At 44.3% G+C, this 15750-nt stretch overlaps 1 protein-coding gene across 1 annotated transcript in view; it reads left to right on the forward strand.

Moving 5' to 3' along the window:
- LOC111979914 (BCL2/adenovirus E1B 19 kDa protein-interacting protein 3) overlaps positions 1-5435 on the forward strand; it is a 19212-nt gene extending 13777 nt beyond the window's left edge. Inside the window, exons 3-6 of the mRNA XM_024010599.2 lie at positions 2548-2635; positions 2797-2876; positions 3396-3545; positions 4522-5435. Of these exons, the coding sequence (XP_023866367.2) occupies positions 2548-2635; positions 2797-2876; positions 3396-3545; positions 4522-4570 (367 nt within the window). The 3' untranslated portion in view covers positions 4571-5435. The remainder of the gene's footprint in view (positions 1-2547; positions 2636-2796; positions 2877-3395; positions 3546-4521) is intronic.
- The last annotated feature ends 10315 nt before the right edge of the window (positions 5436-15750 follow it).

Below are 15750 nucleotides of genomic sequence, written 5' to 3' on the forward strand. Positions count from 1 at the left end.
GCTGAGAAAGCTGAGAGTGGAGTAATGACAGGTTAGTAGCTGAGAGTGGAGTAATGACAGGTTAGTAGCTGAGAAGATAAAGACAGGTTAGTAGCTGAGAGGAGTAATGACAGGTTAGTAGCTGAGAGGAGTAATGACATGTTAGTAGCTGAGAGTGGAGTAATGACAGGTTAGTAGCTGAGAAGAGTAATGACAGGTTAGTAGCTGAGAAGAGTAAAGACAGGTTAGTAGCTGAGAGGAGTAATGACAGTTAGTAGCTGAGAGTGGAGTAATGACAGGTTAGTAGTGGAAGAGTAAAGACAGGTTAGTAGCTGAGAGAGTATGACAGGTTAGTAGCTGAGAGGAGTAATGACAGGTTAGTAGCTGAGAGGAGTAATGACAGGTTAGTAGCTGAGAGAGTAGTAATGACAGGTTAGTAGCTGAGAGAGTAGTAATGACAAGTTAGTAGATGAGAGAGGAGTAATGACATGTTAGTAGCTGAGAAGAGTAAAGACAGGTTAGTAGCTGAGAGGAGTAATGACAGGTTGGTAGATGAGAGAGGAGTATGACAGGTGGTAGCTGAGAGAGGAGTAATGACAAGTTAGTAGATGATAGAGAGAGTAATGACAAGTTAGTAGATGAGAGAGGAGTAATGACAGGTTAGTAGAGTGAGAGTAGTCAATGAGTAATGAGAGAGGAGTAATGACAAGTTTTAGTAAGATGAGAGAGGAGTAAAGACAGGTTAGTAGCTGAGAAAGTAATGACAGGTTAGTAGCTGAGAAGAGGAGTAATGACAGTTAGTAGATGAGAGAGAGTAATGACAAGTTAGTAGCTGAGAGAGGAGTAATGACAGGTTAGTAGCTGAGAGAGGAGTAATGACAAGTTAGTAGATGAGAGAGAGTAATGACAAGTTAGTAGATGAGAGAGGAGAATGACAAGTTAGTAGCTGAGAGAGGAGTAATGACAGGTTAGTAGCTGAGAAGAGTAAAGACAGGTTAGTAGCTGAGAGAGGAGTAATGACAAGTTAGTAGATGAGAGAGGAGTAATGACAAGTTAGTAGATAGAGAGGAGTAAAGACAGGTTAGTAGCTGAGAAGAGTAATGACAGGTTAGTAGCTGAGAGGAGTAATGACAAGTTAGTAGAATGAGAGAGGAGTAATGACAGGTTAGTAGCTGAGAGGAGTAATGCCAGGTTAGTAGCTGAGAAAGGAGATGACAGGTTAGTAGATGAGAGAGGAGTATTGCCAGGTTAGTAGCTGAGAGAGGAGTAACGACAGGTTGTAGCTGAGAAGAGTAATGACAGGTTAGTAGCTGAGAGGAGTAATGACAGGTAGTAGCTGAGAGAGGAGTAAGACAGTAGAGTGAGAGAGGTAATGACAGGTTAGTAGCTGAGAGGAGTAATGCCAGGTTAGTAGCTGAGAAAGGAGATGACAGGTTGGTAGATGAGAGAGGAGTAATGACATGTTAGTAGATGAGACTGAAGTAAAGACAGGTTAGTAGCTGAGAGGAGTAATGACAGGTTGGTAGATGAGAGAGGATAATGACAGGTTAGTAGCTGAGAGAGAGTAATGACAGGTTAGTAGCTGAGAGGAGTAATGCCAGGTTAGTAGCTGAGAAAGAGATGACAGGTTAGTAGATGAGAGAGGAGTAATGACAAGTTAGTAGATGAGAGAGGAGTAAAGACAGGTTAGTAGCTGAGAGGAGTAATGCCAGGTTAGTAGCTGAGAAAGGAGATGACAGGTTAGTAGATGAGAGAGGAGTATTGCCAGGTTAGTAGCTGAGAGAGGAGTAACGACAGGTTAGTAGCTGAGAAGAGTAATGACAGTGTAGTAGCTGAGAAGGAGTAATGACAGGTTAGTAGCTGAGAGAGGAGTAATGACATGTTAGTAGATGAGACTGAAGTAAAGACAGGTAGTAGCTGAGAGGAGTAATGACAGGTGGTAGATAGAGAGGAGTAATGACAGGTAGTAGCTGAGAAGAGGAGTAATGACAGGTTAGTAGCTGAGAGAGGAGTAATGACAGGTTTGGTAGCTGAGAGAAGAGTAATGACAGGTTAGTAGCTGAGAGAGGAGTAATGACAGGTTAGTAGCTGAGAGAGGAGTAATGACAGGTTGGTAGTGAGAGAGGAGTAATGACAGGTTAGTAGCTGAGAGGGGAGTAATGACAGGTTAGTAGCTGGGAGGAGTAATGACAGGTTAGTAGATGGGAGGAGTAATGACAGTTAGTACTGAGAAGAGTAATGACAGGTTAGTAGCTGAGAGAGGAGTAATGACAGGTTAGTAGCTGGGAGGAGTAATGACAGGTTAGTAGATGGGAGGAGTAATGACAGGTTAGTAGCTGAGAAAAGTAATGACAGGTTAGTAGCCTACACCAAATGGAATAAGACAAGCATTATGCCCCTCTTGCACTCTCTCCCTCTTTCTTTCTCTGTCTCACTCTCCCACTCTGTGCGTGAATGTGTGTGTGTGTGTGTGTGTGTGTGTGTGTGTGTGTGTGTGTGTGTGTGTGTGTGTGTGTGTGTGTGTGCTTTGTTACTGAGAAGTCCTGTTGACTTGTTCTCTGTGTTCAGTCCTCCACAGGTGGTGACTCCTCCACAGACTGTTGCTTCCCCTCCCCACAGTGAAGGCAGCAGCAGTACAGACTGTGTTACCATACAGGTACTAAACAAACACACGTAACATTCACATCACATATTTTACTGTAGCAGTAGCAAGCCTTTGCTATTAGATAGCTTTAACACCACACAAGTCAGTGTTTTCATGATGGCAAATGTACTTATTAAATGAAAATTAACTTTCCCTTTCTTCTCCCGTCTCAGTCCGAAGAAGAAGGGGAGAGGGGGCTGACTTCTGAGTGGGTATGGGACTGGTCCAGTCGGCCTGAGAACCTTCCACCAAAGTAAGAACCTACGCATATAATTGGAATGACTCCAAATTGATTTTCACTGTAATTCATCCTAATTCCATTGACCTTCCTTGACCAGTTGCAATGTGAACACATTAACTAACATACACACAGTACTTGGCTGCTTAGAACAAGCACTGAATCACGGGGGGCCTGTGGATGTGCTAGAGGGAATGTAGTTATTATTTGAATACATAATGAATAAAACTGTGTACAATAGCATTGAAACCTGACAGATGATATCTCTCCATTACATCTGAACATGACATATGATAGTCTTTTACAGTCATGAAGGTATGTTTCTCTTCATGGTATGAGACTACAGAATTTCTCCTGAGAAATCTCCTTTTATCTTGAAGAACAAGACTAAACAAAATGTTTAATTTATGTCTTCCCCCTCTCTCCTTCTCTTCCTTCTTTCTATCTATGTTCCCATTTCTCCTGATCTCTCTAAATCTCTTTCTATCTTCATCTCCCTTGTTTCCCTTCCCCCCATCTCTCTCGCTCCCCCAGGGAGTTTGTGTTCCAGCACCCGAAGCAGCAGTCAGGCTCCCTGAGTGTAAGGAAGAGTGAGGTGATGAAGAGAGGACTGTTCTCCTCCGACGTCCTCATGGTCCTCATCCCCTCACTGCTGGTCTCACACCTTCTCACACTGGGAGTGGGGTAAGACACACACACACACACACACACACACACACACACACACACACACACACACACACACACACACACACACACACACACACACACACACACAACCGTTCAAAAGTTTGGGGTCACTTAGAAATGTCTTTGTTTTTGAAAGAAAAGCAAATTTTTTGTCCATTAAAATAACGTCAAATTGATCAGAAATACAGTGTAGACAATGTTAATGTTGTAAATGACTATTGTAGCTGGAAACGGCTGATTTTTTATGGAATATCTACATAGGCGTACAGAGGCCCATTATCAGCAACCGTCACTCCTGTGTTCCAATGGCATGTTGTGTTAGCTAATCCAAGTTTATCATTTTAAAAGGCTTATTGATAATTATAAAACCCTTTTGCAATTATGTTAGCACAGCTGAAAACTGTTGTTCTAATTAAAGAAGCAATAAAACTGGCCTTCTTTATTAGACTAGTTGAGTATCTGGAGCATCAGCATTTGTGGGTTCGATTACAGGCTCAAAATGGCCAGAAACAAATAACTTTCTTCTGAAACTCATCAGTCTATTCATGTTCTGAGAAATGAAGACTATTCCATGCGAGAAATTACCAGGAAACTGAAGATCTCGTACAACGCTCTGTACTACTCCCTTCACAGAACAGCGCAAACTGGCTCTAACCAGAATAGAAAGAGGAGTGGGAGGCGCCGATGCATTTCTAAGTAACCCCAAACTTTTGAATGGTAGTGTATATATATTACAGAGAAGTACAGGATATATTAGCTACCAGCAGAGATAATGAGATGCAGTTTGTCTTAGTAATGATAATGAAGTAGCCTACTATTTGGCCACCACCACCTGACTGTTTCCTAATGGCAGCAATCTGTTTTTATACAACAACCAGGTAAATGTGGTAAAAAAAAATGCAGATTAAAGATATAAGTATAAGTATTGTGTTATCAATATTAGCKATATATTTCTCTCTCCCTTTCTCAGGATATACATAGGGAAGCGATTGGCTGCCTCCACAACTAGCACTCTGTGACATATGCTTCAGGGTAGCACTCCCATTTGTTGACGGCAGACCAATAGGAATGGCAGCCCTTGCCACAACACACCTGTTGCCCCCCTCTCTCCCTGTCATGGGGCAACATAGGACCAGGCCTTTCTTTACCACTGTCTCTCTGTCTGTCTCAATATGTCTGTCTGTCTGTCCACCACCCATCAGCACTTTGTGTGTCTGTCCATCAGTCAGTCACCCAGCATCTCTGAATCTGTGATTGTCCCAGGGCCAGAGAGTGAGTGAGTGAGTGAGTGAGTGAGTGAGTGAGTGAGTGAGTGAGTGAGTGAGTGAGTGAGTGAGTGAGTGAGTGAGTGAGTGAGTGTGTCAGTCAGGGCCGGAGAGAGACTGCTATACAGACATTGTGTCAATAACTCAGACTGAGATCACTATTACTTTACCAGCAAAGTAACACTGATCTCAGTTAACTAACAGAGAGAAACGAGTGATGAGATGGAGAGAGAAAAAGGAGAGAGAAAGGACAGAGAAAAAAGAGTAACTCCTCACTAAATCCCCTTGGAAGGTGTGAGCAGGGCATTGAAGATATAGGGTATATAGTCCAATGCTTGCCCAAATTTAAACCAAAATCGAATTCTGGTGAAAGAAAGTCCCCAACAGTATATCTTTATATGACTCTGGTCACCAATAATATGTGTCAGAAATAACAGATCTGTGATAAGCCCGGGTGGTTTGTATAACGTTGAGGAATGGTTTGTATAACGTTCTAAGTGGTTTATGACAACACAAGTGGCGCTGGTTGTTTTCGTTGTCCTATATAACCATCTAACTGTTTAAACTCTGAACTGTTTGAAGGACCATAAGCCCATTAAACTTCATTCCTCATACAGCTCCTCATGCCTGTGGTCCATTTGTCTCTCTTACTAGATCTTTCCTTTTTTTATACACTTTTATTGTGTTTGGTTACGCAATCATTTTATCCTAATAATGATACAAGTGCTAGAGAGCTGTGACATAATAACGTATACAGTACCAGTCAAAAGTTTAGACACACCTACTAATTTAAGGGGTTTTCTTATTTTTTCTTTTACTATTTTCTACATTGTAGAATAAAAGTGAAGACATCAAAACTATGATATTACACATATGGAATCATGTAGTAACCAAAAAAGTGTTAAACAAATCAAAATATATTTTATATTTAAGATTCTTCAAAGTAGCCACCCTTGGCCTTGATGACAGATTTGCACACTCTTGGCATTCTCTCAACCAGTTTAATGAGTTAGTCACCTGGAATGAATTTCAATTAACAGGTGTACCTTGTTATAAGTTAATTTGTGGAATGTCTTCCCTTAATGCGTTTGAGACCATCAGTTCTGTTGTGACAAGGTAGGGGTGGTATACAGAAGATAGCCCTATTTGGTAAAAGACCAAGTCCATATTATGGCAAGAACAGCTCAAATAATCAAAGAGAAACGACAGTCCATCATTACTTTAAGACATGAAGGTCAGTCAACACGAAAAATGTAAAGAACTTTGAAAGTTTCTTCAAGTGCAGTCGTAAAAACCATCAAGCCCTATGATGAAACTGGCTCTCATGAGGACCGCCACAGGAAAGGAAGTCTCAGAGTTACCTCTGCTGTAGAGGATAAGTTCATTAGAGTTACCAGCCTCAGAAATTGCAGTCCAAATAAATGAGTTCAAGTAACAGAGTTCAAGTAACAGACACATCTCAACTGTTCAGAGGAGACTGTGTGAATCTGGCCTTCATGGTTGATTTGCTGCAAAGAAACTACTACTAAAGGACAACAATAATAAGAATAGACTTGCTTGGGCCAAGAAACACAAGCAATGGACATTAAACCGGTGGAAATCTGTCCTTTGGTCTGATGAGTCCAAATTTGAGATTTTTGGTTCCAACTGTCGTGTCTTTGTTAGACGATGAGTAGGTGAACGGGATGATCACCGCATGTGTGGTTCCCACCATCAAGCATGGAGGAGGAGGTGTGATGGTGTGGGGGTGCTTTGCTGGTGACACTGTCTGTGATTTATTTTGAATTCAAGGCACACTTAACCAGCATGCCTACCACAGCATTCTGCAGCAATATGCCATCCCATCTGGTTTGCGCTTAGTGAGACTATCAATTGTTTTCCACATTACAATGACCCAAAACACACCTCCAGGCTGTGTAAGGGCTATTTGACCAAGAAGGAGAGTGATGGAGTGCTGCATCAGATTACCTGGCCTCCACAATCACCCAACCTCAACCCAATTGAGATGGTTTGGGATGAGTTGGACCACAGAGTGAAGGAAAAGCAGTCAACAAGTGCTCAGCATATGTGGGAACTCCTTCAAGAATGTTGGAAAAGCACACCAGGTGAAGCTGGTTGAGAGAATGCCAAGAGTGTGCAAAGCTGTCATCAAGGCAAAGGGTGTTTTCTTTGAAGAATCTAAAATCTAAAATATATTATGATTTGTTTAACACTTTTTTAGTTACTACATGATTGCATATGTGTTATTTCATAGTTTTGATGTCTTCACTATTATTCTACAATGTAGAAAATAGTACAAAATAAAGAAAAAACTTTGAATGAGTAGGTTATTTTGACTGGTACTGTATATCAAAACTCAGACATTTGTATAAGTTAGCCCTGATCCTCATTCAATTATCTGTCAGATTTGTTTGTGTCAAGCTATTGTGTCACCGCAATATATTCTCATTTAGTCATACATCAGTGGAGGAACAGGCTACTTCAGTAATGCGAGTGTTGGGAAGTCATTTTCTGTACCGTAAACTGCAACATCTGTTGGCCATTTTACAGCTTTTCCATGGGAGGTGAATCGTTGCGCATCAAAGTGTTTATATGGTAAATAAGTTTACCTTGCTACTTCTGGATTTCTTGTGCGTGTTGAGACTATATCCAGAACACACTCAGCTACACACACACCACAGACACACACTGAAGGTTTTACAGGAATGCAGTGACATCATCAACACCATAATGTATCCGTGTGTATTTCCCCCCCCACACCCCCCCAATTCAGACCTTAAACCTTTTATTTTCTCAGTCCCCCGGACATCCCTTCAGACCTTAAACCTTTTATTTTCTCAGTCCCCCGGACATCCCTTCAGACCTTTACTCTTTTAAAAATATTTTTTACGCGTGCTGACATGAAATCAGTCAAGACTTTTACACTTGCAGCTTTCCCATGAACCGAACACCGACCATGTGTAACGCATGCCCCCTTACCCCATTTAACATCTCATATAAAATAACGGGGCTTGGCTGGGCCGGGCCGGGGGAGTGGAGTGCTATTTTACTGCCTGGGGTAAATTGCTCCCATTTGCTCTGAGCCCTGGCCCAACTAAATGGGTTTTTCATCCATCAGCAGGGTGTTTGATGTGAAGGCTCCTGCTGGGGTCACACTGCTAGCTGACAGTGCAACCGCTATTGTACATACTGCTGTTGGAAGAGCACAAAAACACCTGGTTTCCATTCTCAAACAGACACATGCAGACACACATGGCCGCATGGTTATACACATATGTTTACTCACAAACACACGGCATGCCTTGTGTTCTGTACTGCACTGTTTTTACACAACATTTTACACATGCATTAATGAACAAGCGCTAGGTTGATTGTAATTGGTCAATTTAGGTTAAGTAATGTTATAGAAACACGAGTGGATTTGAAGGGGAGGTCTATGCAGATTCTTATGTTTACATTCATGTCATTTAGCAGATGCTCTTATCCAGAGTGACTTACAGGAGCAATTGGGGTTAAGTGCCTTGCTCAAGTGCACATCAACATATTTTTCACCTAATCGGCTTGGTGATTCGAACCAGGGATCTGTCGTTAAGTAGCCCAATGCTCTTAACCCCTAGGCTACCTGCCATCTTCTACAGTGATCCACCCTGTACCCCTGTACCCCTCTCACCCAAAACCAGTTCACACAGCAAGAATCTGGCTCCCACAGGTGGTACAGAGAACCCCCTACCCCCCCCCCCCCCCCCCCACCCTCCCTCCCTGGAAGAAATTCATTCATTTCCTGAACCTCCGCTTCAGAAAGAGTGGGAAGTCTGTCTCTCTGTAAAAGGCATTATCTTTCAGGCTCTCTTTCCCGCCAAACAGGAAATAGAGACTCCAGTTTCATACGGCCTGGGCCGAACGAAGGAATGCATTTAAATTGGCATGTCATATCCATGACTTAACATTCAAACAAGGTGACCAGATTACACCAAGCTACGCTCAAGGAATTGCATTTCCCCACGTGTTCATTCAAAGGGTTGGAACCCAAATTATTTTCCAATCGTTTCGTTCTGTACAGAACCACCATTTTTTTGGTTTCGTTCCACTGCTCCGACCAGAAAAATAAAGTTCTGAAATGGTTAGAACCCCAAAAAGTACAGGTTTACATTGTTCCTTTTTAACCTGTGAAATTAACAGTTGTTGACATTTATCTCATGAAATGACTTCACCAATCAGTGCGGATAGAGCAGGAAAGCTAGTTGTTTACATGCGTGATGGACAGAGAAGTGTAGCCTATGGCGCAAGATGCGACTGAAATTTTGCAGGTGGGGAGAGATCAAGAGAGGGTTCAGGAGGAGGCTTGAAGCGCAGGGCATCTTGTTATGACATGCATTATGTGAATTAGGTCCACATAATTATACCTAGGAAGAGCGGCTTCTATGGAGAAACTTTGAATGTCCTTTGAGCTAGCTAGCTAACGTGCTTGTGTGTGCAAAGCAGCACCAGAATTAAAAACAGGTCTTAGCTTTTTTTAGTTAATAAATCCAATGTCAAACGTGATAACTAGGCCTATAGTATCCTTAGCTAGCATTGAAAAATGTTATCCATTCTTCTAATTCAAAATGTCTCTCCCTATCTTCTGAATCAAGCTTGTAACGTCAGTACAGTAGCCTATGCTTCAGAGGGGTGGGGCAGGTAGCCTAAACACACACAGGTAAAGATTTTCAGCTTACAGGCAGACACTGGGAAAAGTTTGTGAGTGACAGAGTGAGGGCTTTGCATAGGTGCTTTGTTGTGGAACTAGAAAAAAATGCCTGTAACTTAAAATAACGTTATTAAGCGGTTCCCATGCTTTAAAATAACAGTTTTTATCCGGGAACAGTTTGAATCACTTTTGTTCCAGGTTCCATTTTTCGTCCCTTAAAAAAGTACGGTTTTGTTCCCTGAACCGGTTCCAACCCCTGGTTCCTTCACTTTTACTCTCTGTGATCCATTTATTGTAATGAACAATTTACCTTATCATAAGAAACAACATGCCTCATTATTTATTATAAGGAACAATATACCTCATCATTTATCATAAGGAACAATATACCTCATCATTTATCATAAGGAACAATATACCTCACCATTTATCATAAGGAACAATATACCTCATCATTTATTATAAGGAACATTATAAACCGGGTGGTATGAACCTTGAATTCTGATTAGCTAAAAGCCGTTGTCAGCGTGTGTAAAAGATGCCAAGTCAGGTGCAGGAGAGTAGCGTGATGTAAACAGGCGCACTTTATTAAAGTTCCAAAACGAGAGCACAACATAAATCAAATGCACTCAAAACACGGAACATAACAAAAGTAAAGCGCGTTAAAAGACACCACAGCAACATGAAACAATTACACACAAAACATGATGGGAGACAGAGGGTTAAATACAAGTAGCTTAATTGGGGAAATGAAAACCAGGTGTGTATGGAAACAAGACAAGACAAATGGATATATGAAAAATGGAGCGGCGATGGCTAGAAAGCCGGTGACGTCGATCGCCGAACGCTGCCCGAACAAGGAGAGGAGCCGACTTCGGCGGAAGTCGTGACAGTACCCCCCCCTTGACACCGGCCTCGAGGAAGAGGCGCAGGGTGATCCGGCCGGCGACGTTGAAACTCCCGCAGCAGTTCAGGATCCAAAACATCTGCAACCGGAACCCAGCACCTCTCCTCCGGCCCGTACCCCTCCCACTCCACGAGGTACTGAAGGCCCCCCACCCGACGCCTCGAATCCAGGATGGAACGAACGATGTATGCCGGGGCCCCCTCGATGTCCAAAGGGGGCGGAGGGACCTCCCACATCTCAGATTCCTGGAGCGGACCAGCCACCACCGGCCTGAGGAGAGACACATGGAATGAGGGGTTAATACGATAATCAGAGGGAAGCTGTAATCTATAACATACCTCATTCACCCTCCTCAGGACGTTAAATGGCCCCACAAACCGCGGACCCAGCTTCCGGCAGGGCAGGCGGAAGGGCAGGTTACGGGTCGAGAGCCAGACCCGGTCACTGCAGTGACGGTCCGCGCTGGATTTCTGGCAACGCGTGGCTCGCTGGAGATGGGCACAGGCGGCCTCCCATGTRTCCTCCGCACGCCTAAACCAGTCGTCCACCGCAGGAGTCTCGGTCTGACCCTGATGCCACGGTGCCAGAACCGGCTGGTACCCCAATACGCACTGAAAGGGGGAGAGTTTAGTGGAGGAGTGGCGAAGCGAGTTCTGTGCCATCTCGGCCCAGGGCACAAATGCTGCCCACTCCCCCGGCCGGTCCTGGCAATAGGACCGCAGATACCTGCTCACATCCTGGTTGACTCTCTACATGCCCGTTACTCTCGGGGTGAAAACCTGAGGTAAGGCTAATCGAGACCCCCAGACGTTCCATGAACGCCTTCCAAACTCTCGACGTGAACTGGGGACCCCGATTCGACACTATATCCTCAGGCACCCCGTAGTGCCGGAAGACGTGTGTAAACAGGGCCTCCGCAGTCTGTAGGGCCGTAGGGAGACCAGGCAGAGGGAGGAGACGACAGGACTTAGAAAAACGATCCACAACGACCAGGATCGTGGTATTTCCCTGTGAGGGAGGAAGATCCGTTAGGAAATACATTGACATAGGGATGTAACTTACCTCTGTGCAGGTGTCTCGGAGCCTTACACTGGGCACACACAGAGCAGGAGGAGACATAAACCCACACGTCCTTAGCCAAAGTGGGCCACCAGTACTTCCCAGTCCGACCGATCCCCGGATGACCAGAGGAGGGAGACGTGTGGGCCCAAGAGATCAACTGGTCACGGACAGCAGACGGAACGTACACACGCCCAACGGGACACTGGAGGGGAGCGGGCTCTGTACGCAACGCCTGCTCAATGTCCGCATCCAGATCACACACGACCGGCGCTACCAGGCAGGAGGCCTGTGGTCCCGTGTGGCTCAGTTGGTAGAGCATGGCGCTTGCAACGCCAGGGTTGTGGGTTCATTCCCCATGGGGGGACCAGGATGAATATGTATGAACTTTCCAATTTGTAAGTCGCTCTGGATAAGAGCGTCTGCTAAATGACTTAAATGTAAATGTAAATGAGGCCGGGAGTATGGGAGTCTGATCCATGGGCCGCTCCTCTGTGTCATACAGTCTGGACAGTGCGTCTGCCTTCTTATTCTGGGAACCTGGTCTGTAGGATAGGGTAAACACAAAACGGGTAAAGAACATGGCCCACTTTGCCTGACGAGGATTCAGTCTCCTCGCTGCCCGGATATACTCCAGGTTGCGGTGGTCAGTCCAGATGAGGAAAGGGTGTTTAGCCCCCTCAAGCCAATGTCTCCACGCTTTAACCACAGCCAACAACTCCCGGTCCCCCACATCATAGTTACGCTCCGCTGGGCTGAGCTTCTTCGAGAAGAAAGCACAGGGGCGGAGTTTCGGTGGCGTGCCCGAGCGCTGTGAGAGCACGGCTCCTATCCCAGACTCGGACGCATCCACTATGAATGCCAAAGAGGGATCCGGATGGGCCAGCACTGGAGCCGAAGTAAACAGAGCTCTTAGTTGCCCAAAAGCCCTGTCCGCCTCAGCCGACCACTGCAACCTTACGGGACCCCCCTTCAGCAGTGAGGTAATGGGCGCAGAAACCTGGCCAAAACCCCAGATAAGTCTCCGGTTGTAATTGGCAAACCCTAAAAATTGCTGCACCTCCTTTACCGTGGTGGGAGTCGGCCAATTACGCACGGCTGCAATGCGGTCACTTTCCATCTCCACCCCTGATGTGGAAATGCGATACCCTAGGAAGGAGACGGCCTGCTGAAAGAATGTGAACACAGGGCATCTGGTCTTGTCTCTCCTGTGAGACAAGAGACGAGGGCGGCCACTCTCTCCCCTCCTGAGGGAGCTGTGTGCACAGTGGCCAGGTAGAGGTCCAGTTGTAACAGGAATCCCTGGCACTGTGCTGCCGTCCCATCATACTCCCTGGGAAGGGAGAGATTCATCCCACTGGAATTCTCTCTGGATGGGACGGATGAAGACAACCCCGGTTGTACTGGTCGAGACACTGGAGAGACTTCCTGTCTCTCCCAGTGGTCCATAGTCTGGACAACGCGATCCATCATGGCACCAAGATGTTGTAACATGGCCGAATGTTCCTGGACGTGCTCCTCGACTGCTCTAACCGGGGTACCTGCTCCTGCTGACTCCATTGAAGGTGTGTAATTCTGTCAGTGTGTGTAAAAGAGGTGAAGTCAGGTGCTGGAGAGTAGCGTGATGTAAACAGGCGCACTTTATTAAAGTTCCAAAACGAGAGCACAACATAAATCAAATGCGCTCAAAAAACACAGAACATAACAAAAGAAAAGCGCATAAAAAGACACCACAGCAACATGAAACAATTACACACAAAACATGGGAAACAGAGGGTTAAATACAAGTAGCTTAATTGGGGAAATGAAAACCCGGTGTGTATGGAAACAAGACAAGACAAATGGATATATGAAAAATGGAGCGGCGATGGCTAGAAAGCCGGTGACATCGATCGCCGCCCGAACAAGGAGAGTCGTGACAGCCGTGATATATCAAACCGTATACAATGGGTATGACAAAACATTACTTTTACTGTTCTAATTACGTTGGTAACCAGTTTATAATAGCAATAGGGCACCTCAGGGATTTGTGGTATATAGCCAATATACCATGGCTAAAGGTTGTATCCAGGCACTGCACGTTGCGTCCTGCATAAGAACAGCCCTTAGCTTTGGGATTTTGGCCATATACCACACCTCCTCGGGCCTTATAACTTAAATATACCTCATAATTTATCATAAGGAACAATATACCTCATCATTTATCATAAATAACAATATACATAATAATTTATCATAAGGAACGATATACTTCATAGCACCATCACACTCATACTACACAAGCGGCCAAAGCACAATAACACACTGTCTGATATGCAACCGACCTCACTCCCACGCACGGCTTCACAAACTATCTATCAACTTCACATTGGGGGAGAAAGTACTTCTGGGAATCCTAGATTCTAGTAAAATCCTTGAATTCAAATGATTTAACTTTGTGAACTCTATGGAAACAACATCATGTCCCACGCGTCCACCCTAATTCCACCCCAACACACAATATAATCCCTACTACACACACTATAAAACACTGTCCTGAATCCTGAATAACATGTCAAACTGAATATGGTCTACCCAGAGAGACAACCAACACCTCAGTGATACCAGCCTTCAGCACACTGGTGGATGTCATGACAACACACCATTATGACTCTCTAACTCACATCAACACCAACCTTCCCCCACACGTTTGACTAAGTTTCTTTTGATCACAGCAGAGACTGTTCCCAGTCAACACACCAAGGTGAACATAAGGATGAAAGAGATTCCTTCGTGTTGCTACTGGGTTGTTCTGGTGTGTGGTTTTCCCCCCGACATGCAACCAAACACGTGAAGACAGCTTTGCCAGATTGTGGACCGATTAACCAGTGTCAAAATGGTGTGTGTGTGTGTGTGTGTATCAGAGCCAGATTGTGAAACCAACATCATAATAGTTTCCATGTGGCGTCTCCTCCCTCCTCCTATTTCCACTCTCTTCCCAGCAGTAGTCAGTTATATGCCCTGTGGACTGACAAGGACTACAGTGTACTACTGTGCCATTTCCCATTTGAATTCATTGGTGGACTAAACCCATCCAGCCCAGACATGCTTGGCTCAATGAGACATTATTCATCATAGGCTCAGAATGAATGATGGGATGGAGACACACACAAACGCACGCACGCACGCACACACACAAACACACATACACTGTAAGACAATGTACAGTACTGTAAGGAAGTAATGGCAGGTAAGCAAAGGTGTGTTTTGTCCTCACATCTTGGGCCAAATACAATTCTTTGACGTAGGCCTTAAAGCTAGAATCCTTCATTGCTACATAACTTTTTGGACTTATAAATTAATAATATTTACACATTTATTCTTGAGGAATATAACTTATAAATGCATTGTGAGCTTAGTTCAACTGTCGTACCCCACCAGAACCTGAAATAAGCTGTTTTTACACAAATATTTGTAAACAACGTATATGTAAACAAAGACTGTATAAAACATGGTTAAAACTATAATTTTGATATCATGGATGATCAGTCCTTGCATCCATAGCTCTCGCTATGAATTTGAGAGTGGCTACATTTCTCCAGGCCCATTCCTCAGCCTTTTACCGAAACAGAGGTTTGGTGTGCGCTTTATTATTGTTTCAATTAAGGACTCTTGCTTTAATCTATGCAAAGAACAGAATGAAAGATGATTTTTTGGAACAAGAGAGAGAGAGAGACATGTATCAGATGCTTAGCAGGCTCTGCTCACACTTACTGTGGACGCCAAACCACACGACTAACAACATTGGACACTTTATGGAACACAAAGCCTTCACTATCTCATCCTGGAATATCCCAGGACTGAGGTCATCGGCCTTTGGCCTAAAGAGCAGGAACCTGGACTTCACCAAAGAAATGATTAATACAGACATTCTCATCCTACAATAAACATGGTATAGAGGAGATGGACCCACTGGTTGCCCTCTAGGTTACAGGGAGCTGGTAGTCCCATCCACCAAACTACCAGGTGTGAAACAGGGAAGGGAATCAAGGTGTATGCTAATTTTGTATGAAGCAGACCTAACTCACTCTATTAAATTAATCAAAACAGCAATATTTTACATGTGTCTTGAAATTCAAAAGGAAATTATCTCAACAGAGAAAAATGTCCTCCTGTGTGCTACCTATATCCCCCCACTAGAATCCCCATACTTTAATGAAGACAGCTTCTCCATCCTGGAGGGGGAAATCAATAATTTTCAGGCCCAGGGACATGTACTAGTCTGTGGCAACCTAAATGCCA

This window comes from Salvelinus sp. IW2-2015, linkage group LG20 (genome assembly GCF_002910315.2).
Source record: "Salvelinus sp. IW2-2015 linkage group LG20, ASM291031v2, whole genome shotgun sequence".
NCBI lineage: Eukaryota > Metazoa > Chordata > Actinopteri > Salmoniformes > Salmonidae > Salvelinus > Salvelinus sp. IW2-2015.